This window comes from Lepidochelys kempii, chromosome 22 (assembly GCF_965140285.1).
Source record: "Lepidochelys kempii isolate rLepKem1 chromosome 22, rLepKem1.hap1, whole genome shotgun sequence".
Classification (NCBI taxonomy): domain Eukaryota; kingdom Metazoa; phylum Chordata; order Testudines; family Cheloniidae; genus Lepidochelys; species Lepidochelys kempii.
In genome coordinates, this window is record NC_136401.1 from 22,539,372 (window position 1) to 22,567,225 (window position 27,854).

General features: G+C 47.8%; 2 protein-coding genes across 7 annotated transcripts; one reads left to right on the forward strand and one right to left on the reverse strand.

Moving 5' to 3' along the window:
• The first annotated feature begins 264 nt into the window (after nt 1–264).
• Nucleotides 265–11,965, forward strand: TMEM25 (transmembrane protein 25). 2 transcript variants are annotated; one of them, XM_073320954.2, is made up of 9 exons: nt 265–472; nt 938–1,066; nt 1,525–1,836; nt 2,923–3,213; nt 5,425–5,556; nt 5,735–5,765; nt 6,517–6,617; nt 6,943–7,029; nt 10,081–11,965. In XM_073320954.2, the coding sequence occupies exons 2-9, from the start codon at nt 979–981 to the stop codon at nt 10,152–10,154; spliced, it is 1,116 nt and encodes a 371-aa protein (XP_073177055.2). In that variant the 5' UTR covers nt 265–472; nt 938–978; the 3' UTR covers nt 10,155–11,965. The 2 variants fall into 2 exon arrangements, with proteins under 2 accessions (XP_073177055.2, XP_073177057.2); XM_073320956.2 differs by having other exon boundaries at nt 270–472; nt 6,943–7,020.
• IFT46 (intraflagellar transport 46) lies at nt 4,971–27,763 on the reverse strand. 5 transcript variants are annotated; one of them, XR_012155930.2, is made up of 13 exons: nt 26,535–27,628; nt 26,038–26,134; nt 25,384–25,460; nt 24,297–24,430; nt 23,045–23,119; nt 22,845–22,938; nt 17,929–18,057; nt 17,355–17,473; nt 15,819–15,885; nt 15,261–15,321; nt 14,428–14,513; nt 13,054–13,304; nt 4,971–12,260 (listed from the first exon to the last, which is right to left on the reverse strand). XR_012155930.2 is itself a non-coding variant. In XM_073320957.2 (12 exons), exons 1-12 carry the CDS (start codon nt 26,550–26,552, stop codon nt 13,209–13,211), a joined length of 1,056 nt encoding a protein of 351 aa, XP_073177058.1. In that variant the 5' UTR covers nt 26,553–27,618; the 3' UTR covers nt 12,212–13,208. The 5 variants fall into 5 exon arrangements, 1 of the variants encoding a protein (XP_073177058.1); XR_012155928.2 differs by having other exon boundaries at nt 17,355–17,476; nt 26,535–27,618; XR_012155929.2 differs by having other exon boundaries at nt 4,971–12,298; nt 17,355–17,476; nt 26,535–27,618.
• Nucleotides 27,764–27,854: the final 91 nt, after the last annotated feature.

Below are 27,854 nucleotides of genomic sequence, written 5' to 3' on the forward strand. Positions count from 1 at the left end.
CTGCTCCATCAGGCAGCCCTGTCCTCGGGTTGCTCAAAGGGCATTTTACAGAGGAACCGTATGCGGTGAAAAGCAGTAGACCCAGTTAATCCGACCTGAGCGTTCACACGAGCCAGCGGCTCCTGGAGAACGGAGTGGGTTCGGATTGGTGCGCCGGCCGAGCCCTTTGGCCCCACCCTGCCAGCCAATGGGGTTTGCAGCCCAGCCGCAGGGCCGCGCGAGCCCCGCCCCCCGCGAGGCCGGGACTGCAGCGGGCGGGCGCAGAGCCAGGGCCGCTCCGCTCCGCTGCGCTCGCTGCCGCCGGGGCCGCGCCGGGCCGGGCCGGGCCGCGCCGCGCGCTCTGCAGCGCCCTGCCGGGATGGGCGGGCCGCTGCCCGCGGGCCCCTGCAGCGCCCCCGCGGGCCTGAGCGCTCGCGGGGCCGGCGGGGCTCGGCGGGCGCAGCTGCTGATGGGGCCGCCGCAGTGATCCCAGGTAACCGGCCTGCGCCCGCCGCGGCCTTGGGGCTCGCTGGCCAGCAGCGCTGGGGGCCGCCGCCCGGGGGGAGCCTCTGGGGGGCGCGGGGCATCGGCCCAGCCCGCGCGCCGCCCCGGGCTCCTCGCGCCGCGTGCCCGTGCGCGTGCCCCGTGAGGGCACACCATGGGGACGGGCGAGTGCGCGCGCTGTGCGGGGGTCGGTGTGAGCCCCCCGTGCGGAGGCCTGGCGGGGGCCGTGCTGACAGCCCGGGGGCCCGCAGTTTGGGTGGTGACCGCTGGGAGCTGGCCCCTGGGGGTCTCCCGGGGTGGTGGGGCCGCTGTGGGCTGGCACGGTCACCTGGCTAACAGCCGCCGCAGTGATCGCCCCTCGCTTGGCCGCGCAGGCGGCGGACCCCAGGTCAGGGGAGCAGCATCCCTGCTCCGCCCTCCCCATGCACTCAGGTCCTGTCTGACTCCCTCCTAGTGCTGGGCGCTGGTGAAACTGGGGACCCGACCGGAGCACACATGGGGCTCACCAGGAACCTGGCCGGCTGCGGTGCCATCCTCTCCCCTGCACTGCTGCTGCTCCACATTGGGGCACTGGTGCAGTCAGGTAAGGCCCTTGCCTGGAGGGGAGTCCCCGTGCCCTGTGGGGAGCTGGGCAGGCCTGGGCCCTGTGCATGGACAGTCCATGCAGTTCTCGGACTGGACTTGCCCCCTGCCTCCATGCCAGCTTGTGGGGGGCCCCCTGAAACTGAGTGAACAGGCGCCGAACCTGGCCCTCTGCGTTGGCTGTGAGGCAGGAGGCTCCTGGAGGCCATGCCTACCAAGACTCCCTTACCTGGTCTGCCGCAGTGTCCTGTGCCCTGGCTCCCCAGCTGGTGTCTTAGCCAGCTCAGAGCAGCCCCACTTAGATTCAGAGCCTCCAGGGACTTGTTCCAGCCGCCTAGGGCCTGTTTCTATGTTGGTGAAATGGATCCCTGGTGTGTATGGAGTGGGAGCAGGGCATAGGATGAGCTCCTGGCTCAAGTGTGCTGCTTTGTTGGCTTTTCCCTCCTGATTCCCTGGCAGGGCTGGGGGAACCAGATCCCAAGATCAATGGGCAGTCACTGTTGGTGAGCACCATGCAGGAGGATGAGAGCCGGGACTTCACCTGCCAGGTGGACAGCTGGCAGGCCGTGCCCATGCTTACCTGGTACCTGAATGGCAAGAAGCAAGAGACCAATGGTTCCACAGTGTTGGCCACCTTGGCTGAGGCCTTTGAGCAAAGCTCCAGCACTTTCACAGTCACGGCGCAGCGCGCAGACAGGGAACTGAACTGCTCACTGACAGACCCAGCCTCTGGCAAGACCTCCAACGCCTCGGTGCTTCTCAACGTGCAGTGTAAGGGCTGGCCCCTTGGGCTTTGCCAGGGCTCCTGCTCTGTACAGGCCAGGTCCCTCGTCCGGAGAAGTCATTAGGGGAGAGACCAAGGGGCACCCCTCCCCACAACACACACCTTAATCCCATTTTGCATCCCCTCTGCTATTCCAGCCGTGCCCCCTCTCTCCCTCTACAGCTCTGATAATACCCCTTGATTCCAAGCCATGGCCCCTGGCTATTCCAGCCTGGCCCCTGCTCTCCTCCCAAGCTCTCAATCCTGCCCCTCAATCCTGACCCCACTATTCCAGCCCTTCCACTTTTGCCCCCAGCTTTGCTGCTGCTGCTCAGTCCTGGCTCGCACCCCAAGCAGAGGTGGCTGGTCATACAGAGCTCTGAGGTGGACACAGTACCCTGGGCTCCACCAGATATATTTCTCTGGAGATCTGAGGAAGGGTTAGACCCAGCTCCCCTGAACAGAGAGGCTAACAAGACCCCTCCTGCACTTTCTCCAGCCAAGCCCTAGGCAGTTAGACACAATGGAATGGCAGAGGCTTCCTTCCCACCCATGGTTGTGTGTCTGGACCAAGGAAGCAGCCAGAGCAGGGGCTGGACTGGAAGGGGTTAGTTGTGGAGTGTCCTGGATGCCCTGGCCAGTTGCAGGGAGGCTGTCATCATTATTCTCATTAGCAGCTAATTGGGGCCCTCAGGAGCTCTGTGCTGCCAGCACCTCAGGGGTTTGAGCCCCGCATCTCATGGTCAGATGTGCAGAGAACACAGGACACTGATCTGAATCCATCACTAATAACAACGAAGCCTCCTCATTAAAGTGCTGCACAAACATGAAATTATGACTTTTCCCTCCCACCGCTGAGACAGGAGGCCAAATTCAACCCTGGCAGAGGAACCCTGCCCCTCAGCTCACAAGCCCCTGCTCCCAGCACACAGCCATCAGCCCTGACCCCCAGATTCCTGCTCTAACCACTAGACCCCGCTCCTTGTTCCCCAGCTCTAACTACTAGACCCTGCTGCCTCTCCAGTGTTCACTAGGTTCAAGACCAGGGGCCAGCTTTGTTTTATACACATTGGTTTGTGTCCCTTCTTGCCCAGTTAAACCGGAGATCATGACGATGAATGCCAAGTACCAGGAGGCCAAAGACCCAGGTCTCTTCATGGTTCTCTTTGTCCTGGTGCGGGCCAATCCCCCAGCCAGCATCACCTGGATAGACCAGGACGGGCATGTGATGGTGAATACATCCGACTTCCTCATCCTGGACACCAAGAGCTACCCCTGGCTGACCAACCACACCGTGCAGGTGCAGCTCAGCAGTGTGGCCAAGAACTTCTCTTTCACCGCAGCCAACAATGTGGGCATCACCAACTCCTCCATCCTGCCACCAGGTAGGTGGGACCCCTCTGGGAGTTGGGCACTGGGACTGGAGAGTGTTGCAGAATCAGGGCCCTTCCCCCACATTTCATCTTGGTCTGGGGTGATCCACAAATCCGGGAATGGTGGGAGAGGCTGCAGCCAGTGCAAGCAGGGCTGTGGGGGCAAGTGCCTGAGTGAGGGGATGTCCATGGGGAATCCAGATGTTCTGAGAGCTTGTGGGGATGGACACTTCTTTCCTGTTACTGCCCTGTAGAGGAGCTGATACCTCCTTTGTCTCCCCAATATACACACCCCTGCCCTGGGGCAGGATCAGAGCTGGCGCCTCCTGGAGGGGAAAGGCCCTGTATCCCATTCCCCCCCAGAAAGCATCTGTTTTGTGAGAACAGTTTTACAGAGGAGCCCAGCTGTGTTTCACGCTCCCTGCTTCACTTTGGGGGAACTGGGTAGTGAATGTAGAGACCCATGTTATCCTTCTGAAGCGCAACATCCCAGAGCTGAAAGCAATTATGAGCCAAATCATAATTCTTCCTTGTGGGCTTTTAGGCACATATATAAAACAAATGGAAGAAAGGGGAAGTTGTTAATAATGAATATAAATCAGAAGTTAAGAATTGTAGAAAATTAATAAGGGAAGCAAAAGGACATAAGGAGAAATCTGTGGCCAGCAGAGTTAAAGACAATAGGGACTTTTAAAAATATATTAGGAATAAAAGGAATCCTAACAATTGTACCAGTCCACTGCTAGATGGAAATGGTAAAATTATCAGTAATAATGCAGATAAGGCAGAAGTGTTCAATAAATATTTCTGTTCTATATTTTGGGGAAAAACAGATGATACAGTCTCATCACATAGTGATGATAACACTCTTTCCATTTCGCTACTATCGCTGGAGGATGTTAAACAGAAGCTAGACATTTTTAAATCATCAGGTCCAGATAACTTGCATCCAAAAGTTTTTAAAAAGTTGGCTGAGGAGCTCACCGAACCATTTATGTTAATTTCCAATAAGGGTTGGAGCACTGGGGAAGTTCCAGAAGACTAGGAGAAAGCTCATGTACCGATTTTTAAAAAGATTAAATGGGACAATCCAGGTGATTGTAGGCCTGTCAACCTGACATCGATCCCGAGCAGGACAATGGAGTGGCTGATACAGGACTTGATTAATAAAGAATTAAAGAAGGATGTAATTAATGCAAATCAACATGGATATATAGAAAATAGATCCTGTCAAATAACTTGATATCTTTTTTTTATGAGATTACAAATTTGGTTGATAAATGTAATAGTATGATGAAATAGATTTCTGTAAGGCATTTGACTTGGTACTGCATGACATTTTGATTTAAAGAAGTAGAATAATATAAAATTAACATGGCACACAGTAAATGGATTAAAAACTGGTTAAATGTAAATGTATCCATCTAGGAGCAAAGAGTGCAGGCCATACTTACAGGATGAGGGACTCTAGCCTGGGAAGCAGTGACTCTGAAACACTTGGGAGTCGTGGTGGGAGTCAGCTGAACATGAGCTACTACTGTGATGCTGTGGCCAAAAATGCTAATGAGATCTTGGCATGCATAAATAGGGGAATCTTGAGTAGGAGTAGAGATCATTTAACCTCTCTATTTGGCACTGGTGCGACTGCTGCTGGAATCCTGTGTCCCGTTCTAGTGTCTACAATTCAAGGGGAGTGTTGATAAATTGGAGAGGGGTTAGAGAAAAGCCATCAGAATGATTAAAGGATTAGAAAATGTGCTTTATAGTGATAGACTCAAGGAACACAATTTATTTAGCTTAACAAAGAGATGGCAACTCGATTACAGTCTATGAATATGTACATGGGGAGCAGAGACGGGTAGAACAAGATCCAAGGGCTGGAAATTGAAGCTAGACAAATTCAGACTGGAAAAAAGATGTACATTTTTAACAATGAGAGTAATTAAGCACTGGAACAATTTAGCAGGGGTCATGGCGGATTCTCCATCACTGCTCTGGGAATTTTGGGGCAAGTTCCCTGACCTGTGTTATAAGTTCAGACTAGATGATCACAGTGGGCCCTCCTGGCCTTGGAATCTATGAACCTGTGATGGGGGAGCTGTAGATGCCAGACAGCCTCTGGTGCTGTAGGGGAATGGCCAGTGAGCACAGCCTGTAGGGTGGTGTAGGCCTGTGCGTGCTGCGTCTAGAGGTCTCTAATGGGGGTGGCTGGCTCTGGTGCAGGTCTCCTGGATACCCGTGTGGAGCTGCCCCTACTGGCCATCATTGTTGGAGGAGCCTTGGCACTGGGGACTCTCCTCTGTCTCAACACCCTCATCATCTGTGTCATCTGCAGGAAGGGGAAGAAGGCGTCAGGTGAGAGGGATGTGTCCTTGCACTGCTGGTGCCCTGGACACCAGGACTTTTCTTTGGGCCCGGGAGCGCTCCCTCCCACAACCCCTTGGGTCACGGGCCCCTGTGCCCCTGCTGTGCCCAGCTCTGTGTAAAGGCCAGGATGCCAACTTTGCCCCTAACACACTCTCTTCTTCGCTAGGGCTCTCTGGACCTATGCTGCTGCCTCCAAGGTAACCCACCCCTGCCCCTCGCTGCGGGGTGTCTGTCCTGATAGGACTTGGTGGAGGGGTAAAAGTGCCTTATTATCCGCCCTCCCCCACCGAACAGCCTGAAGCCTGCACCTCCCCTCCCCCCATGCACCAGTGCCAGCCTCTTTAACCCCTTCACTGCTTTGGCATGTGCAGTTTTTGGGGAGGGTCTGGGGCCACTAGGAGCACATGGGGATGGCTGAGCTCCATGTGGTGGGATACCCTGGGGCTGGGATAAGTTTGACATTGTTGCAAGGTGCCAGGTTCACAGTACTGGAGATTGGAGTCCTCTATCCCCAGAGCAGGGGCAGCCTGGGCACCCAAGCCCTGCCCTGCCCTGCCTGGAGAGACCCTGTGTAGGGGCAAGGGGAGAGTCCAGAGTGTAGGGCCAGCTGGGGCTGACTGTAATTTGGGCCCTTGGGAGCTAGACTGACTCCTGCCAACTTACTTCAGAGAGGGGCCCCAGCTGCTGCGTGGGGAGAGTGTCCAGTCCCTACCAGGCTGGGCAGGGCTTCCTATCCAGACCTCCCCCCTCGATCAGTGCTGGTTCCATGGGACACAGATGTAGCAGCAGGGGCTGAGGGCCAACCCAGCCCGGAATGAGCCAAATCCGCTGACACCTAGGCATGAGCTGGGGGCCGGGCCTCTGGGCTGGGGGGCGGGCCTGCGCTGCAGTATCTGCTGTGCCACAGGAGGGGCTCTTGCAGCCATTCAGTCTTTGTTCTTGCTGCAGCGATTCCAACAACCTGAAGTTGAACAGCGTGCGACTGCCCCGAGAGAACATGTCCCTCCCGTCCAACCTGCAGCTCAATGACCTCACGCAGGAGGCCAAAGGTGCGTTCCTTACCAGAGCCAGGCAGTTTAGAGGGATGTCCCTTCTGAGCTGGGCCCAGCTGCCCATAGCATATAGGGTGAGATTTCTCATTGACCCAGTGTGAGCCTTTCCCCAGGACTCCTCTCCTGCCTCTGTCTGGGGCAGTGGCTTCTCCTTTGATTGTAGCTCTGAGCACTGGGCTAGGTCCCTGCTGCATTTGGAGGGGGGTTGGGACTGGGCCAGTATCCCGAGGTAGGGGAGTTCCAGCTCTGATGGGGGAAGTATAGATATGTGACACAATGTGTGTGATTCCTCCTCACTCCAAACATGTCCTTCCCCTGACAGCCAGCCATGGAGATGCGGGACTCCAGACCAAGCGGAAGGACGATGCCCTATCGGAGGCAGAGAACAGCCTGGGCCTTGGTAATAGAGGTAGCAAGTCTGGGTGGCCCTGTAGGGGCAGGGAGTGGATCTGGGAGAGGTGGTTCCATCCTGTGATAGACTAGTGCAAATGGCTCACTACTGGGTGCAGTGTCGGCAGCAGCTCTGCACTGGAAGAGTGGGGAGATCACGTATAAAGTGGGAGGGCAGCTGCTGCGTGGGGATGACAGTGTGGGGGCTCAGAAGGGCCATACTGCCGGCTCTAAACCATGGGAACCTCTTGCTTTGGGTCAGTGCTAATATGGCCCTACAGGCAAGTATTAGATAAACAGCAACGTACGCCTACCTCTTTGAGCAGGATCCCTCACTGAACCTAATTGCCCACGCTGTGGTTCAACTTTCTTTAAAACTTTGTAGCAAACATAAGGAGGTCAACAAGCGTGTGGGCAAGGGGTATAGTGAACTTAGATTTTCAGAAAGCCTTTGACAAGGTCCCTCACCAAAGACTCTTAAGCAAAGTAAGTTGTCCTGGGATAAGAAAGATCCTCTCATGGATCGGTAACTGGTTAAAAGATAGGAAACAAAGGGTAGGAATAAATGGTCAGTTTTCAGAATGGAGAGAGGTAAATAGTGGTGTCCCCCAGGGGTCTGCTCTGGGACCAGTACTATTCAACATATTCATAAATGAGCTGGAAAAAGGGGTAAACAGTGAGGTGGCAAAATTTGTAGATGATACAAAACTGCTCGAGATAGTTAAGTCCAAAGCACACTGTGAAGAGCTACAAAACATGATCTCACAAAACTGGGTGACTGGGCAACAAAATGGCAATGAAATTCAGTATTGATAAATGCAAAGTAATGTATATTGGAAAACATCCCAACTATATATATAAAATGATGGGGTCTAAATTGGCTGTTACCACTCAACAAAGAGATCTTGGAGTCATTGTGGATAGTTCTCTGAAAACATCCATTCAATGTGCAGCGGCAGTCAAAAAAGTGAACAGAAAGTTGGGAATCATTAAGAAAAGGATAGATATGATATTTTCTGTCTTATTATTGCCTCTATATAAGACCATGGTACGCCTACATCTTTAATACTGCGTGCAGATGTCGTCGCCCCATCTCAAAAAAGATATATGGGAATTGGAAAAAAGTTCAGAAAAGGGCAACAAAAATGATTATGGGTATGGAACAGCTTCCATATGAAGAGAGATTAATAAGATTGGGACTTTTCAGCTTGGAAAAGAGACGACTATCATATCCCACCCCCTTAGAGGTCTAGCAAATCATGACTGGTGTGGAGAAAGTAAATAAAGTGTTATTTACTCCTTCTCATAATGAGTGGGGCATAACGAGTGGGGTCCTGCAGGGATCAGTTCTGGGTCCGGTTCTGTTCAATATCTTCATCAGTGATTTAGATAATGGCATAGATAGCACACTTATAAAGTTTGCGGATGATACCAAGCTGGGAGGGGTTGCAAGTGCTTTGGAGGATAGGATTAAAATTAAAAATGATCTGGACAAACCTGAAAAACGGTCTGAAGTAGATAGGATGAAATTCAATAAGGACAAATGCAAAGTACTCCACTTAGGAAGGAACAATCAGTTGCACACATAGAAAATGGGAAATGACTACCTAGGAAGGAGTATGGCGGAAAGGGATCTCGGGATCTTAGTGGATCACAAGCTAAATATGAGTCAACAGTGTAACACTGTTGCAAAAAAAAGTGAACATCATTCTGGGATGTATTAGCAGGAGTGTTGTAAGTAAAACAGGAGAAGTAATTCTTCCGCTCTACTCCATGCTGATTAGATCTCAACTGGGGTATTGTGGCCAGTTCTGGGCACCACATTTGAGAAAAGATGTGGACAAATTGGAGAAAATCCAGAGAAGAGCAACAAAAATGATTAACGGTCTTGAAAACATGACCTATGAGGGAAGACTGAAAAAATTGGGTTTGTTTAGTCTGGAAAAGAGGAGACTGAGAGGGGACATAACAGTTTTCAGGTACATAAAAGGTTGTTACAAGGAGGAGGGAGAAGAATTATTCTTCTTAACCTCTGAGGATAGGACAAGAAGCAATGGTCTTAAATTGCAGCCAGGGATGTTTAGGTTGGACATTAGGAAAAACTTCCTAACTGTCAGAGTGGTTAAGCACTGGAATAAATTGCCTAGGGAGGTTGTGGAATCTCCATCATTGGAGATTTTTAAGAGCAGGTTAGACGAACACGTCAGGAATGGTCTAGATAATACTTAGTCCTGCCTTGAGTGCAGGAGACTGGACTAGATGACCTCTCGAGTTCCCTTCTAGTTCTGTGATTCTATTACGCAAGAACTAGGGGTCACCAAATGAAATTAATAGCAGGTTTAAAACAAACAAAAGGAAGTATTTCTTCACACAAAGCAGTCAACCTGTGGAACTCTGCCAGAGGATGTTGTGAAGGCCAAGACTACCAGGGTTCAAAAAAGAACTAGATAAGTTCACTGAGGATAGGTGGCTATTAGCCAGGTTGGGCAGGGATGGTGTCTCTAGCCTCTGTTTGTCAGAAGCTGGGAATGGGTCACTTGATGATTCCCTGTTCTGTTCATTCCCTCTGGGGCACCTGGCATTGACCACTGTCTGCAGACAGGATACTGGGCTAGAAGGACCCCTGTTCTGCCTTCTCCACCTAGGATGCCCTGCTCTCCCACCTGCCAGTGATCAGCAGGTGCTGGGGGGGAGGGGGGAGCTGATCTGGGGCTGCAGGTGTGTGCTGAGCACCCACTATCTTTTTTCTGGGGGTCTCCAGCCTCAGAACATGCACAGTGTTGGTGCTGTGTGGCTGTTCTGATGCTCTTAATATTAACTTTACATGTTTAGACCTTAGCAGAGGTTGTCATTATTTCAAACCTATTTAACTTTAAATGGGCTGAAAGTGGAGGGACTGACAGGCAACTGGCATGGATATGCTTTGAAATGGCCTGAGTGTTGGGGCTTTAGCGAGCCTGGGAACAGTGTAGCACCTGCCCCATCAGCTTAATACAGCTGCATTCCCTGACCCACAACCTGGGCTGACTGTGCAGTAGGCCCTTGTAATGGGATTTCTTTTGTCCTTCAGGTTTCGTCCAGTTCCCGATGGTTGGGCACATTTACAAAGTGTCCAGCATGAGCAGTGATGAGATATGGCTGTGACTGCTGCGGGGTCCAGGGTATCCCTCAGTCTCCTGGGATGAGTCCACTGATCCATCAGCACTGCAGACCCATCCAGGAGCTGCCATTCTCCCCAGAGGCTCCCCCAGGATCCCAGACAACAGAGCCAGCTCAGAACAAGTTCTCCGTGTAACCACCTCCAGAGCTCCAGGTGAGAAAAGTGCAACGTCACTAACTTCTTGTGACTGCAGGTCTTCCACACCATCCTGCCCCAAGGATCTCTGGGTTCTTCAGCTCTCGCACTTGAATAGGTTAGCTAGTCTCACCTAAAACATCATGGAGTCTGATTTTTAAGAACTCTCCCGTGTGCGGGGAGACAGGTGGAGCACCAAGAATAGGAATGGCCTGTGCTCCTGCCCAGCAGCAAGAGGAATTCATGCATGCAACAGCCATGGTCATTTCATTTCCACTCAGCCCTGGGAGCACCCAGCTATGTCCATCTCTGAATGGATCAGGGCTACGTTCTGGAGCTCCTGTGAGGAGTCTGAAACTGGTGGGAGTGGAAGAGGGGGAGGTAATATCAGCATCTTAGGGAAGTAAATGAGTAGAGGGGGATGGGCAGTAAACCTGCCTCACTCAAACTCCAATCTCAGTCAGTCATACATTCCCTCTCAGGCCTGGCCAAGTATCTCAGTCCAGTGGCTCCTGATGTTGGTGTCCAGTCTGACTCCTGGGGCTGGTGCCTGCTGCTCGGAGGGGAGAGAGAGTAGGAAACCCAGAAGATCGGGATCTAGAGGTTCCAAGACTACTTTAGAAAACGTGGCCTGTCCCCTGTGTATGTTGAGTATCATACAGTGGGAGATGGAACAGACTTACCTCCCCATGGGGCTGGGAGGGGAGAAGCACTCCAGGAATGGTATAGTGCTAAAACCTGAAATAGCAAGCAGTGAGGCTGTTATTTGTCAGCTGCTCTAGTTCTGTGTACTCACTCTGCTCCGGAAAAGTAAACCTCACCAGTTTGGGACGAAACAGCAAAAAGAGTGCGAGTACCCCCTGGTGCTTCTCAGCCTCCAGTTAACTCCAGCCCTGTATTGGGAGAGCAGTGATGGTCTGCTTCTGGGTATCCTATAATCAACCTCTTTGTGAGAAAAAACATGGGGTAGTTTCTGCTTGGAGCCCACAGCTGTCTCCTGGAGAAGAACTAGAGTAATAAAAAGGGAAGTCCTTAATCTTTGAAAAGAACATTTATGAGAGAGGTGTCCCTGCTCTGCCCTCATTTACACTCATGCAATTCCCCTGTGGACACTGGACAGGTATGGGTGTGCCTGAGGGTAGTTATCACTCTAATTCTTCACCCCTCTGAAGCTAGGCACTGCAGCACAGAGGACACTTCTATGTGAAAAACCACTGTGGAACCCTAACCCTCCGTTGCAATAACTGGTGTGTAATTCCTACAGTCCAGAGTTGCTGCAGCACCTGATCACTAGGATGGCACTGAGGTTTTTAGCCTTTGCTTTGTTAGTGTCTTGCTATGGCGACCGTCTCTCTCGGTGAACGTGCATCTGGAAAGGGCAACTCTTTCCTGGGAGACTCCTATTTGTGACCTCTCTCTCATGCCAAGAAGTCGGCTTGGCCTGGGTGCCAGTGAATAAGCACAAATAGAGGTGCTGGTGGAAATAAATACACATGGCCATACAGGCTGACCAGCCTCTGAGTAAAACATTAAGCTATGCATCAAATTATCTAGCAGCTGTTAGCTCAGTTACTTGTTTTAAAATGCTGCATTGTTAGCTGAGGCATGTTTTTATGTAACTTAGGCACTTTAAGAATAAAATGCTATAATCAAAGTGTAATACAGAGCTGCTTCTGAATTGACTGATGCTCTGCCTCTGGCAGGAGTTGATGGGATGGAGGAACCTACCTTGGCTTAGCTGCTTTAATGGCTGACTCCCCTGAGGGAGCCTTAAGTGGTCTTCGCCCCAATGATCTCTTTCAGAGCACTGACCCAACAGTGTCTGGAAAATTCTTCCAACAGCAATAAACCAAATAATTGTCTGTAGCAGTGACTGGTTGTTTCTGGTGATCCGTCCTCTTCTCCCAAAATGCAGGACATGGCTCAGAGGTAGTGCCCTCATCTCTACCCAGAGGCTGATAAAGGGGACATTTCATGTGTTAACTGATGCTACCTACAGGAAACAAGGGGGAAACAGACTCCACTCTGCCTTAATATGAAGGTAGTACCACCCTCTGCCTCCTGTCCATCCCCTTAATTTTCTCCCTTGAGTGGCTACTACTGGGCTCCTGCTACAGAGCAGAGGTCCATCCACAACACCACGTTCTCCCCTTCAATTGCTTCCAGTGACAGCTCTTCCCCCTTGCAGCACAGGTTTACACAAGCACATGAAGCGTGGTGAACAGATCACTATTAGAAATGGCTGAGCCCACCTCCAGGTGAATGACATGTTTGTGGCCCTTAGTGCTGTTCATCTCTCCATTTAGTGGCTGAATCTTATACTCATCTCAAAATGGAGACTGCTGCAGAGAAGCAATTCAAAGCCCATTCCTGCAGTGAAGTCCTGGTTCCCCAGCAATGCAGGCTGGGTCTCTGGGCTAAATTCTTTTAAATATTTGTGTGGGGGAGAGAGAGTCAAGTTCCCAATCATTAGAACCAACTCTGAAGCTCAGCAGGCTGCAGAGCCACAAGGTTCAGAGTCTAGGGAATGGCTACAAAAGGAGTCCAAACATCTGCATGGGCAGAGGGAGGGTTATGTCCTTAAGGAGATGCTCTGCCCAAGCTGATTTCAAGTATCAAAGACACCGTTACCCTTGCTGAGGTGCTCCCACTCACAAGCACTTGTTTAATGCTGAATCCTCTGGGAATGAGCCAAAGGAAAAGGGTCATGCAGCATTTACAATTAAACACCATGAGCTAAATTCTGACCTCTGCTAATTCATCGGAGTCGTACGCTGTCCATCTGCCAGTACACACAGAAAGACTGAGGTTTCAGTCATGCTTTGCCTTGCTCTGCTGATTGGCTTAGGCCAAGGCTCTACTCCTAGGTGCAGGTCCCAGCTCATGAAGAAAGGGTCTTTTTCTCAGCTGAAGCTTAACACTTCTGTCTCTCCTGCTTGTGAGGGTGGATTCGATGGAGGACTCCCTACCTTTCTCCCTTCAGCCAGGGCTTTGAAATGCTGTGGGGGAAAGGAGACTGCATTAGTGTAGTTACTTGCTCTCGTCACTTGACGACACACACAATCAGCTGTTTAGAGATAAAATATTTAGACCACCAACTCCCAAAAAACCATCAAATTCCACTACGACAATATTGTAAGCGTGAGGCATTCTTTCAACTCACCCCCACAAAAAGGTACACCTCTAAGCAGAAATTGATGCAATTTGAAAAGCTACTCAACTACATTTATGAAACATGATGGCTTCCTTTCCACTCTACACAAAATAATCTGTTATTTAGAGGAAGAAACTACATTGATAAAAAGAGAACGTTGATGGAGGAGGAAAGGGGAAACACGGGGCATACCCCACACCTCCATAAATACATTAATAAAAAATGAAAAGTACATTCACATTCATCAGTGGAACCTAAGTCCCCTTAGAAATAAGTGAATTTATTGTACAGGGATGGGCAAATACTGGAGAGAACGTAAGGAGGATTTCTCCATATATAGCATATTTGTCCAAAAAATAAAGACATTTTGGAAAATCCTTGGAGACTCGAGAAGGGAAATAACAGGGCGTCAGTATTTTATTGAATTGTCCTGCAAACTGCTTTTTATAAGAGCCCAAAAGAATCAATCATTCATTCTCCAGCTGCTAGTAGAAGTACCACAGCATTTGGTGGAAGAGTAGTGACTCTAAAACCAGTGACAGAGATCAAGAGGTGTGGGAAATTCTGGTACTAGAAAAAGTAACTCAAGTCAGTGTTCTACATCAGAGATAGAATAGCATGTATTGACAAAGGGGGAAGTTGGTTGGAGTTTGCTGGAAGAGGGTCACTATATGCAAGTGTTGTATGAAGGAATGAATCCTTGTGAGTCATGGGCATGGGATGTGTGCAAGGTCAAAAATGCATTACAGCTAAGATTATTAGGAAATAACGGTAACACTTCAGAAAGTGATGTTCTTTGGCTAGGACAGGCACTGTTGTCCTGGGCTCTTCAGCAGTGCAGGGGAGCTATTGTGAATTTCAGGACAAGTGACTTAACACTGCCTCTCTTTCTCCCTGCGTGCCCCCACCCCTTGAGCATTCTAACAGTGATAGCCTGGAAGGTGGCGGACAGGGCTGGAGTCACCTACCTGTGAGTTCTTGAACTCTGAATACAGCGAGAAGAGGACATGCAGGGACTGGACCCGACTCTTATAGACAGGAATGTCCAGAATAGCTAGGACAAAATAACATAAGGATACTGAGCACAACCCTGCTGCCTGGATATTGGCCCCCTCCGAGTAGCAGTATCCTCTGAGCAGCCCCAGTGTTTGGGGCTTTACACATTTAGTTCTTTCTCCCAACTGCAGTCACCAGGAGATGCATCAGCTTAGGTCAGGGCTGAACTTAACTGCAGGTGTCTTACATTTCCTAACTGTCGTTCCATCTCTAGTGCTACTAGGCTACAGTGCAGTCAGGAGGTTAGCAGTGAATGGTGAATAGGACAAAGCCTGAACCGAATATCCAGAGGGAACAGACATATTTAGAAATATGGGACCCATCTGTTTCTTTGCACAAGGACATGATACTGGGAGCACAACACCCATCTCCAGGAAAAACAATTTTTGGAATGAAAGCTCTGGGTCAGGGTTATTCACCTTGATGCAGTGTGGAACTGCTAGAGGTTCTGAAGGGACCTCCTATCAGCCTGCCCACCGGGGGCAGGCTCTCTCCCACACCTGGGGCATGATGACATAAAAGACTAAGCTTGAATGGGAGGGGAATGCAACTAATTCACCTGCAATACCTCCTCCAAACAGCCTGAGAGCACTGCTGTCGGGAGGAAGTGCTGCCTGCTCAGGCACCCCTCTAGGCACATAACACTTTAGTTTGTGCATGGTGGTGCTTGGAGGATGGCGAGGAGCTGGCACTCCGCTGCCTCTGAGAAGAAGATGAGAGTGACACATACGGGTCCTTTGCTTACCACATATCATGTCAATATACTCAGCCAGGCCACAGTTGATGTCCGCAGTTGGAAGGCTTACCTAGGCAGGACATGGTAAGACATGGAAAGAGTGACTCATGATCCAGCTCTTGTTCAGTTCCCATACAGCAAGAATACGTACTAGTGTTACCCCAGCACAGAGCAGGCACAGCCTGCTTTATATGGAGGGAAGCCTCTGGGGCCCATTCTTCGCTTGGTGTCTTTACCAACACGTGGATGCCCGTTCACTAGGAATTGAGCTGAAACTCACTCATTTCACACAGGCCACTGAACAGGCATCATAGGGTGGCAGCTCTCAAGCACCACTGACTGACCTGGCTGGCTTGAGTTGATGAGCTAGAACATACCAAATTAGCCTGGTCATTGGTTGCAAGGTGGTTTTCCATTATATTAATACAAGAAACCCAAACAACTCTGAGCCAGCCTGCGTTAATGAGGGATAACACAGAGTAGGCAAACAGGCCAAAGTGAAACAAAAGCCCAGATTATGCCTGTAATACACAGCTGGGGTAGCTGTTAGACAGGCTGACAACATACCTTTCCCAAGAGCTCCTCAAATTCTGGGGACCATTCTTGCATCAGAGTCTCGATATCAGGCATTGGCCTGCAAGGGGAGAAAAACAACCCCGCACGTAAACACACAGTATGCCAGGATTAATTTTGCTGGATGTGGGGCTTCCTGACAGTGCACTGACAACAGACTGGTGTGAATGGCGAGAGTGTGACAGCAACAGCACTCTTGTCCTCACAGAGAAAGAAAACAGACACACATTTGCGCCTATAAGCACACACAAGTGTGGTACTGATTAAGTAGCTTTCACAGTAGTCAAAACAAGGTGCCAACTCCATATTGCAAGAGACAAGAGCAAGTCATCCACAGATTTCACTACACCTGCTATAGAATGAGAGTTACCGTACTACACCTCTAGAGGTCTGGGATCAAGTCTGATTTGGATCACATGGGAAAATGAGTTTGATGGTCTCAGATTAATCCACACATCTGGACATCACAATCTATATACGCTACAAATCTCTTCACACGAGAGGCTTATGGGACAGCAGTGGGGCTTGCTGGCTGGGACTGAGGAGTTTTGGCAGAGGTGTGTGGTGAGCTCAGGCCTGGAAAAGCGGGGAGTATGCAAGTCAGGATTGGGGATACTGGCAAAGCAGGGTGAGAGCTTTTCTAATAAATAATAATACCTTCCTCAAAGCACTTTGCAAAGGTGCTCAGGATTTAGAGGGGGACCAAACTCACTTGCAAAGTTAAAGACACAAACACAAACAGCTGTATGTTTCAAAATCAAGGGAGAGTTTTGCTGAGGAGTTATGAATCCATAGGAATTTCAGTTAAGAGTGGATGAGCCAAGTAAAGGTAACATGGAGAGAATGCACACATTCATTCTTAACTCTTGCCTGTGTCAGAGATTTTGACTTGTACACACAATCCATAGCTGTAACCATTTACCAAGTATCTGATGAGAGATCAATTCCTTCTTCACAGTCATGGCAAGAATAATTCTGATGAGGTGATGTTTTTATCTTCTCTAAATAAATCATTAGTCTAACTCTGTATCTGCATTTCTAAAACCCCTTTCACTGCAGTGCAACATACTGTAGGTCAACAAAGTTCCTCCTCTCTCCTGACTCTGCATTTTGAAAAGAGTTAATTATAGTTCTTTGCTGTCATACAGAGCCTTTCATCTCAGGGTATCTAAGCACTTCACAAACATTAGAGAAGCCCCTCAGTCCTACTCTCAGGTAAGTCAGTATTACTATCCTCATATGACAGGTGAGGAAACTGAAATACAAGGTAAGTGACTTGTCCAACATCAAACAGGTCAGTGGCAGGGGGAAAATAGAACCCAGGAGTCCCGACTCTTAGTCTCCCCACTCAAGCTACTTACACATGCACCCTTTCTACAAGGGCAAACTAGAGCTATCCGAATTACACAAAGTCAGCAGGAGAGAAATTCCATCCATTAAAGGATACTCAAACTGCATCTCTGCATGTAAGACAAGTGGTAAGGAGTAAGCCGAGTAAAATACAAATGCGGGAGGGTACAGAGAGCTCACCTGGTGTAGTGCACAGTAGCAGGAGGTTTGAAGCGATGTAACTCGCTGATGCTCTCGATCCAGTTATCAATAGCTTTGGGATTCTTCTCTGCATTCTCCAAGCTCTTCACTTTTATTTGCTGCTGAGAACAGAAATGAGAATCTGGAGACAGACTTTCCAAGGCTGGTGGGTCCCTGCAAACCCTATGCTTCATTCCTGGCTGGATTGTGTGGTTTTGGTCTCTTTCCCAGCTGCGCTATACTATCCAGTGTCTGCATATTGGAGCAGAAGAGCAACTGGGAAAGAACACAGTGACCCAAACCAGACAGCAACAACCACAGGGGAATGAAGCTCTAACCCAAGGAAACAAATGGATCCAAAGTCTGTTTATGAAGACGTGTGTGTGAATGAGAGCAGACACACTATAGTCTAAAGGCGTGGGTGGGAAAGATGTTTTCCTGTTCATGAGAACTTAGTCAAATCCTCACTGTGCTGTAACCATGGTAGTGGTACAGCCACACAGGTTAGAACAAGACTCCATCTTTCTACCAAGCTTAGTGTGGGGTAACCAGCTCTTTTTCCTTCGTAACTTACTGCAACATTGTGCTGTTTGGAGTTTTCCGTTAACCAGAGAGAGAGCACCGTGGAATCTGACTGTTTTGTGGATGGCTCATCCAGTACCAACAGGCCAAGGTTATCTGGCTTCCCATTGGGACATGGAACCTGCAGATAAACAAAGAGGAACTGAATTTTTTTTCTTCTAAATTCAAAACTAGAGTTTAAAGGCTGTTTAAAATGAGCTTCTCTAAGTTATAGACTTGGAAGATCAATTTTCAGAGTAACAGCCGTGTTAGTCTGTATTCGCAAAAAGAAAAGGAGCACTTGTGGCACCTTAGAGACTAACCACACGAAAGCTTATGCTCAAATAAATTGGTTAGTCTCTAAGGTGCCACAAGTCCTCCTTTTCTTTTTGGAAGATCAAAAGAAACAGACTGGCCTTAGAGAAAGAGGTGACAGAGAGAGAGAGTTGTAGAGCTGTATGGCAATTCTGGAGCAGAAAAAGAGCTGCAGCTTAAATGGGATGCTACAGAAAACAGAGCAAGAAGGAACATCAGAATTAAACGACTACCTGAAACCACTGAAGGAGGATGTACATGGTAAAGTTGTTAAAGCTGAGCTCACCGGAAGAGGTGAAAGTGGAGAGAGCAAAAAAAGCTCTGCTCTGTCCACTTAGGTCTCATAATAGACTCAGAGATCTGATTGTGAAATTTCATCATCATCAGCAGAAAGATTTAATTTTAAAAAAACAGAGAGCAGTCAGAGCTTTTACTTAAAGGCCTCAGTTTTTCCATAACCTCTGTGCCCTTACTTTAAAAGAGAGAAGAGAGCTGGAGGAAATTACAGGAGCACTCAGGAGGCCAGATATCCACTACAGACGGGGATCCCATTTACACTCTCATACAGCTTCCAAAATCAGTAGTATGATACAGTAAGAGACTGTAAATAAGAGAAACCAATACACTCCAGTCACTCGGGTTAGAAATCCAAATCTCAGACATACTGGAGGATAATCCAGAGGTAAAACTAAGGATGAAATTCTGAAAAAAACCTTGGTAGATGGTGAAATCCAAGAAAAGAAGGATAGGAAAATACAAGACAAAAGACTGAAATAGCAGAAGTGAAGCTGAACAAGAGGACTTGGATCCCTGAGGGACATGTGAAGAGTAACTATGTTAATGTTGTAAGAAGAACAGTACTAAATTTGCTTTAATTGTGGTGATCATAACTCTGATAACTGTGTTCTGTATTTTAACAAGTAGACAAAATAAAGGACAATAGGGGGACTACATAGGGGGGCATGGACAGAAGAGATTGGAGCAAACTTAGAGCAGATGGGGAGGAGCCCATAGGGGTCCTGTATTAATCCCCCCCATGTAACTCAAATGACCAGATGGTAATCTATCCCTGTGATAGAGGATTAAGATCCCATAAGAGAAGAATACCCCACCTTTGGATTGCAAGAGAAGCAATCAAAGAGTTCATAGGGAGAGTACAAAGGTTTAGGGTTCAGCAAAGGACATTTGTTTTGGGGACTGATTTATACACCATGTTGGTATTTTATTTTTGGATTTAAAAGAAGAAGAATGCAGGAGAGGGGAGGAACCAGGGAGGCAGTGGGGAATTAATACAAAAAATACTATGGAAGTTCACAAACCGAAATCAAGCCATATTCAGGCACACAATTGTGAATACACTGTAATTAGAAATGAGAGAGAGAATGTCCACACAAGGATTCATGCCTTCAAACAGCTAAAGCATCATAATAATTTCAAGTTTTTCCATAAGCCATTCTCATGATCCCACATGTGGCAATCAGTTAGACCCCTGAGCATGTGAGCGAGAATCAGCCAGCCAAGCACCTGAGAGAAAGGATGCTTGGTGCCACTCAAGAGCTGTGGGTTTCCCTGTCCAATGTCCCCAGCTCCAGCTGTGGCCACCCCTGATGCTTGAGAGGAAGGAGATAAAAAACAAAACAAAACAAAAACGGAGTAGATGGGGGAGCATCCCTTTCTGACCCTGGCTGATGGTCAAAAGAAACACTGAAGGATGAGCTTTTAGGAACATAAGATGAACTGGAAGTGAGTCCCAGGATTGCTGAGCCTTGCCCCCTACCATCACAACCAACCTTGACACACAATCAGACTCATAAAATTGTCCAGCTCTCTCTGAAACTAATTGAGTTGTTTGCCACCACAACTTCTGTTCCAGAACCTCACCCCTCTGATGGTTAGAAACCTTCTTCTAATTTCCAACCTTAATTTTGTGCATGGCCAGTTTATACCCAAATACTGCAACATTTTGGAGACTGGGAAATTATACTTGGAGGAGACTTCAAATGCACACATATTCCTTACTGGTACAGATTGGATAAAAGAGACAAGGTGGACAGGGAAGCAGGTGCAGCATTGATTTCTCTGATTGCTGGAGAGAATTGAACACTGGGGAACAAATTCACACATTTTAATTCATACCCTCATAATATATATACTAGACTAGATTTAATGTTAATCACTAAATCCTTAGTGAAGCAGACTAGTGCTATGGAAATTGGCACCATTACATGGTCAGGTCATGCCTCACTGGAAGTAATATTTGTTAGCATCATCCTAAGATCACTTTTTTGGAAAATGAACTGCTTGCTTCTGCAGGACAAAAATGAGGTTGCAATAACTAAAAAGGACATTGTTCTATACTTTAAAATAAATAATAAGACAATATAAAAAGGTCTTCTCTGGGAGGCAGGTAAAGCAGTATTTAGGGGCCAGTTGATAAGCAGAGCCTCTAAATAGAAAAAAGAAAGCAGCACTTAAGAAAAATAAAACCAGAATTGCAGATAAAAATGTTGTGACATTCATAACAACACAGGTTCAAAAAAGTATATAAACAAATAACTAATATCAGGGGAAACTGAATGTGCTGATGGCAGATGCCACTGAAAAAAACCCTTAGGTATAAAAGCAGATGTTTTATGAAAGAGGAAATAAAAGTGATAAGATAGTGACACAAAAATTAGAGAGGAATAGATTATTCCACCAATTAAAAAACCATCAGCAAAAAATAGTTACACAACGCAGTGAAATATATGCTACTTTTGTTCCTTATTATAAAAAACCCTAAACTTCAGAGTTTGACCTATCTGAGGTAATTCAAAAATATTTGGAATTAGCAGGCTTGCCAAAGATAAACAAAATTGATAAAGAAACTTTAGATAAAGAAAAAGAAGAAGAAGAAATCTCAAAGGCAAGAGCAAGGATAGAGAAACAACACTAGCACCTGATGATTTTGCAGCTAAATTTCACATAGTAGTTAAGGAGTTATTAGTGGGTCCCTGAAGGGTATCTTCATTGCCATTCTGCTATGGGAGGGACTTCCACAACCTATGAAAGAAGCTACTGCTGGTCTCCTGAAAGTTGGAAAAGACTTTACTTTATGCAGCTCCTATAGGCTTATATCACTGATGAATCACAGCGAAGATTTTAAACAAAAATACTAGTTAGCCAACTGCCATCCATGCTCTCAGTTTATATAAACCCAGATCAAACTCGACTCATTAAGGATAGACAAAGTCAGACAATATTTGGAGAGTACTCAATCATTCATAATGCCAGTTTAAAAATAATCAATTAATTTTGTTATCACTTGACCCAGAGAAAACTTTTGATAGAATAGGGCAGAACTTGCTATTTCAAGTCCTGTCCCATACAACACTGGCCCACGGTTCCTTAATTGGATAAATGCTCTTTACATGAACCTAAAAGCAGCTGCGTGAATTAATGGTGCTTAATCTCCCATGTTTGAATTATACAGAGGGACTAGGCTGGGATGTCCATTGTCTCTTACTTTTTGCATTGGCCATGGTGCCTTTGCATTGAGGATAAGGAATAATGAATTGAGCACAGAAATAAAACTTGCAGGAACACAACAGAAAATAGTTTTTCATGCTGCTGATATTATTTTTTTTTTATCTAACCCAAACATTTTCCTAAAATCAGTATCTAAAAAAAAAAATCCGTGACTTTGGAAAGTATCTAAATTTAACAAAATTTTGACAATTCTGAAATGTTAGCTATGAATTTGCTAGACTCTGATAAGTCATTCCCCCAGAAAACATTTGGGTACAAATGGGCAACAAATTCTATAGGGTAGCTAGGAATTCAAATCTCAAACAACCTAGAAGAGTTATATAATTAAAATGTCAAACCATCAAATGTCAGCAAATGAAAAGATCTGGAGTGCTGGGGTAAATTTTCCTTTTCTTGGTTGGGAAGAAGAGCCACAGTTAACATGCCATGGATATCTTTCTTGTTTCAAAATTTTTTGTAACCACCCCAGATAAAAATCCTAGCAGGAATACAAAGGAGGATGTTAGATTTTATATGGAATATGAAAAGAGAGAGTGAGTGCAGATACTTCACTCAGACCCATTAAATGGGTTGGACTAGCTGTTTCAAATATTACAAGGTACTGTCAAGCCAGCCAGCTCAAAATAGTAGCAGATTGGGAGCATTCTAATCCAGTCACACACTGGGTCTTTACTGAAAAAGAAAACTGTGGCTGTGTAAATATTGCTAGGCTACCAAGGATTAATAAAAAAAATCCAGATATTTATACAAATCCTTTAGCAAAGGCTATTCTATGGGTCTGTGAAAGAACTAGATAAAAAAAAAAAACAAAAAAAAAAAACTTATCTCCTGATACTGTGACAGGGTGCACCAACCCCACACTGGTCCAGCAGGGGTTAACCCCACACTATGGGCTGAGGAGGCCAAGTCCCCATAAGTGGGTTTGAGCCCTTAGTCTGGCACCCTGTGTGCTGAAACTGCTGCTCTTCCAACAAAGAGAAAAGCAAATGCTGCTTCTCTCACTAAATTAATATTGTTTTCATGGGAGAGAGCACTGTTTGATCCTGCACAACAGGAGTTACAGGGGAAGGTCTGAAAGCTGGGTACCTTTAAGAAGGCATCAATGTCCCCAACAGCTGGAATGAAGTCTGGAATGAAAGGCTGCAGTTTGTGTTCAAGCTCTATCATTTGTGGAGTGTACCTGAGAATTACATGGGGAAATTATCATCCAGGAAAGAAGCATTTCCTTCTGTAAACATTTCACCCCCCACAACATCCCAATGCAGACTAGTTCTCCTTCTACTCACCTCCTTATATACTGGAAGAGCTCTTTAATCTCTGCAGACACTGGTAGATACTCGTAATCTGCAGGGTTGTAGGCACTAGAGAAAAGAAGAGATATTCAAGACCAACAGATTCATGCAGATTAACTTTATGGGGTACTTATATCTGATTCTCTGTGGATGTGTTAGAGGAAGAGAGGGCCTTGGATGCTTTCCCCAGTTTAGCACACCTATGCGGAGGGGTGGATCTGGCTACAGAATAAATTTACAGAAGAGATCAAGAGAATCCAGTCTCTGACATCTTTAGGAAATGCTGCAAACTCTTCCTCTTTGAAGACGTGTTTCCACCATAAGAACACCACTCACAACACTGACACCCCCTTTTACCAGATACTCCCTTTTTTTGATTGGAGTTTAATTAATAATACCATGGTGATGGGCAGCAGACCAGACTTTCAGAAAAGTTATATTACAATAAGTGTAATGATAAAACAATTATTTCCCATGGGCCAGGCTGGCTTGCATGCTAGACATCTGTATGCAGATGAATTGTCTGCAAAAAGGCAATAAATGTACTCTTTGTCTTTGTGCAGCACAATGCATTGAGCATATTAATGGGCCCCCTAATGTACCATGCCCTCTATTAGTGCTAGTTTATTATACTAAGTGTCAGTTTATGCCAGGCTCCTGGGTACCCCCTACACTACCTCCAAGAGGCTGATTGCATTGGTTATAAAGTTCATGAGTAGGTATTTGCAGGAAGAAAACTGGGCAGCTGTATTTGAAATTTAAGAATCCCATCTGTGTCAATAAACAATCCAATTTTCAAGCTGTCTAAGAACAGTTCTATTATATGAACAGTGCGTCTTTTCTGATGCTTTTTAAACCCCAGTGACACTCTTTCTGTCCACATGGTCAATGGAATTCCTCCTCCTCCTCCCCACTTAATATAACTATATCCTTGTATCTTCATTTTCAGGGCTGATACTCTGAAAACAGCTCTCCAAACCTTGGATTCAGACTTACAGTTCCCATTGCAGCACTCCAACCATAGTACCACTGAGCTGTTTGGGGATACTTGCACCTACACATTATCTACCTCAGCTTTTAAACCCCTCATTCCCACAATAGCTAACCTAAAGACATATCTGCACAGTATTGTTAGACTGTAACATTATTCAACTGGGTTGTTAGGAGTCTTCTCTCAGAATGGAGACCTTGACTTTAATTCACATGGCTACTCTCACTGTTATTAGGAATTAATAATCCCTCATACCCCTCCAGAGGGGCTCCATGCTCCTCTTCATCATCGTCATCATCCGAGTCAGTTTCAGACGAGTCGTCCTCATCCTCCCCATCCTCATTCTCACTAAATACTCGCTGCGGGGCCAACTGGGCTAACTTCTTCTCCTAGGTCAATGTTAAAACCAGAGTTATGGTGCAACATACATTTCCACCAGCCCCATTTTCCAGCTCTATCATCTTTCATTCTAAACAGAAAACACCCTCTGTCCAAAACTGCCACAAATGGGTGGGGCACAGCTGTGTAAGAAAAAACAACTTCCTCTAATAGCATGGAAAAGGAATGCCAGCACAGACATTTAATCTAAGGTTGCCACTGCTCTCAGTCTGACTCGAATGAATGGTTTTCAGTGGTGGTGGGGGGAATGTTCAGTTCTAATAAATAATAATTTGTCTTTCTCCTAGAGGATCTCAAAATGATTTGCAATCATTACTCCGCCCTCTCCAAGTCCCTGCAAGGTAGCTGGTAGTATGACCCCACTTTACAGCTAGAGAAACTGAAATACTGATGGGGGGGAACTGGCTCGCCCAAAGTCATTCCACTGATTGGTGGCAGAGATGGAAACAGAACCCAGGAGTCCTGACCCAGAGTCATCTTATCTTCTCTAACCTTTAAAAAACACTCCCTACCTTTACAGCCAAATGTGGGTGTAAGCCCTTGTTTTTCCCATCCCTCTTTTTATCCCACTTCAGCCACTGCGTGACAATGGGCCTGGTATTCATTATATCCACACTGGATGGTGTCAGCTGCCATGATGTGAAAATCTCCTTCCAGATCTATTCTTCCTAATACACTTAAATTGTTCCATCTGTTCTAACTGAAGGAAAGAGCAATCTGACCCTTCTTACCTTCACCCTAGTATAAATAACGTGCCTTGCCAAAAGATACTTTAACTACATTTCTTTCTACTCTAAATGTGTCAAAAATCACAGAACTTTCCAAGCTGTTTTCCTGCAATTTCCCCAGTAGGACTCAACATGCAGATAACAAGGCCCCAGTAGATGGGGCTACAAAATGCTGTGATCAAGCATAACAGCAGAGAACATGGGCAACCTCATACCTTGTTTATTTCTTCATCATACTCATCACTGCTGTTATCAGCCATGTTTTTGAGCTGTGGGCGTGTGGACCTCGGACCTGTTGAAGAGATCACCAAGAAGGTTTCCGTATGCTACCCAAGTTTGGGTTGTGGGATTGCGACATAGATTGTTACATTGAGGCACTTACGAATGAAGCCCTATCTACACAGGCCTTACACCCAAGTTTAACAATCATGCTTATTCACATTTTCAACTTGCTTTGGCTGAACTAGAATATAATGCAGGGGCTAGCCATGGTGGTGAAGCCCAAATCCATGTTAAACCAACCATGTCCTAGATGCAGACCTAGATTTCAGTGACAATTGCCATTACCACATCTGATCTCACTAGCTTTGTTGCAATGAGCACATTTCATTAATAAAAATGTGTGAATGTATTCTATTTTACCGCCTGATAGTAATATGCTCATGAGCAAATCCCAGTGAATCTGATCACTCTCCCAATTTTATGGAGAAGACTTAAATCCCATCAGAATATTTTTAAGAAGATATAATAACCAAGATCAAGCTGCCAATAGCATACCTGAGGTTGGTCAGCGTGTTAGTTTTAAGGAAAGAGACAAACGGTTTTAGTAAGACAGACAGAAGCAGGATGTGAAATTAGGCTTTCCCTACCTTGCTGCTGCGGAGTTGGTGTGTAGATACTGGCAACCTCTTCTGAGTCGTTAATCTCTAGACTCTCATCATAGGGCTGGTTTTCAACTATTTTGGTCTAATAATAAACACAAACACTTTCGGATGACGTTTATAGGGCCGCACTTTCCCTTTCATGGTATTATGGGCTCGCCCTAGTTCATGACCGCAAAGCACTTTGAAGATGAAAAACCTCTTTAATCTGCTCATGTGAAAGGTCCCATCTGCCCCTGGGGGTGCCTCACGGAGGGACCCAGTTCGGCACGTGGGCGCTCCGCGGGCCGTCGGGCAGTTAGGGACCCAGAAGCCCCGCATGGCCAGTGCCCCCAGGCCCGGGGCTGGCATCCCACCGAACGCCCCCGGCGACTGTTTTACTCCCCACGGGCGCCCCTGCGGGACACTCGGGTCCCGCCCCCGGGCACCTCGCGCCGGGCTCCCTCCCCCGCCGCGCCTCCTCCCACAGGCTGGCGCTCGGTCACCTGCAGGGCCTCCGCCATGTCCCGGCCTTTCAGGGCCCTGCTCGCCGCCTGGACTCCATCCCCGCCGGGCCCAGCCTCTGTACCGTCACCATAGCGATTGGAGAGCAACTCTCGCGATAATTTGCAGCCCCAGCTCTACGACTTTCCGGCGACCAGCTCGCCTCACCCAGGATCACGTGGAAGTCTCCTCCCCCTAGTGTCTATGGTTATGGGAAAGCTTTGAGCAGCGGCCCCTAGTGGTCGAACAGCTTCACGGCAAGAAAAGAGTGGACGGCGCGTCGGGTTTTGGTTCGCCAGCCCCATGCACAGCTCCAACTCAGGCTGGCCTTACTCTAGATCGGGTTGGCTTGGTCTAGCGCACTATCACCCCGCCCAGTGCAGGAAGAAACGCTCCGAGCTGTTCTAGTTCGAGCTAGATTGGTTTACAGCACTGCAAACTCCCATCGTTTTAAGGCGGGAAGGATGGGAAAGGGACTGCAGTGTTCTAAAATGGACTAGACTGACTCCGAGCAAAGCAAATCCTTCTAACGCCTCTCGGGCTACAAGGCAAGGGGCGCTTTCTAATCCGTCATAACTTGCCGAGCGCACGTCAAAGCCTCCGTCAGCCTGTCTGAGAAGAAAAGTGTTGCAGCGGTGCGAGTGGCAGGGTGTTAGAAAGACAGGGTGGGACGGGAACATCTTTTATTGGACTAACTTCTGTGGGCCAGTGCCTCAAGCTCCCGAGTTTGTCTCTCTCACCAACGGAAGTTTGGTCCAATAAAAAAAATGTTACCTCACCCCCCTTGCCCCTCTGGGAAGGCAAAGGCGGCAGGGGTTAGGTTTGCGCTACATCAGGAGTTTTCAATCTGAGGTCCATGGATGGAGAAAGCAGGGGCGGGATTGGCAGACCCTCTCTCACCATGAGGTCTTCAGGTGGACAAGGCCCGGACTAGCCTGTGCCCTAGATCCGTCTAGAACAAACTCCCCTCAGCTTCACTCTGGTTGCATCGACAAGCCCTCGCTCCAGGCTTGGCCATGCCCAGCGCTCCCTACGGGGTCAGCTCGCCTGCTGTGGGGCATCTGGCGGAGAGGCCTGGGGCGGGGGCTGGTCTAGAGCAGTTGGCTCTAGAAGTGGGTGGGAAGCAGACCCGAGAGCGGCCCTGGCGCAGCAACCCCCCGGGCACGGGGGACGGCAGGCGGCTCAGAGGCAGGGCCCCACGCCGGGGAAGGCGGCGCGGCCCTCCCCGCATCGCGACCCAGCGCTCCACGGGGGCCAAGGCGGAAGGCCCGAGACCGGCGCCCCCTACCGGGGCGGGGGAAGAGCAGGACGCTCCCGCCCCT

Excerpts from the sequence above, each read along its gene's own strand:
- TMEM25 (XM_073320954.2), top strand. The coding sequence starts at position 979 with ATGGGGCTCACCAGGAACCTGGCCGGCTGCGGTGCCATCCTCTCCCCT. Across the intron at positions 1,067-1,524 it reads TGGGGCACTGGTGCAGTCAG|GGCTGGGGGAACCAGATCCC; the intron begins GTAAGGCCCTTG and ends ATTCCCTGGCAG. Across the intron at positions 5,766-6,516 it reads CCTATGCTGCTGCCTCCAAG|CGATTCCAACAACCTGAAGT; the intron begins GTAACCCACCCC and ends TTCTTGCTGCAG.
- IFT46 (XM_073320957.2), bottom strand. Across the intron at positions 17,477-17,928 it reads CCAAACAGCACAATGTTGCA|CAGCAAATAAAAGTGAAGAG; the intron begins GTAAGTTACGAA and ends TTCTGTTCTCAG. Across the intron at positions 13,305-14,427 it reads CAGAGTTCAAGAACTCACAG|CATTTCAAAGCCCTGGCTGA; the intron begins GTAGGTGACTCC and ends TTTCCCCCACAG.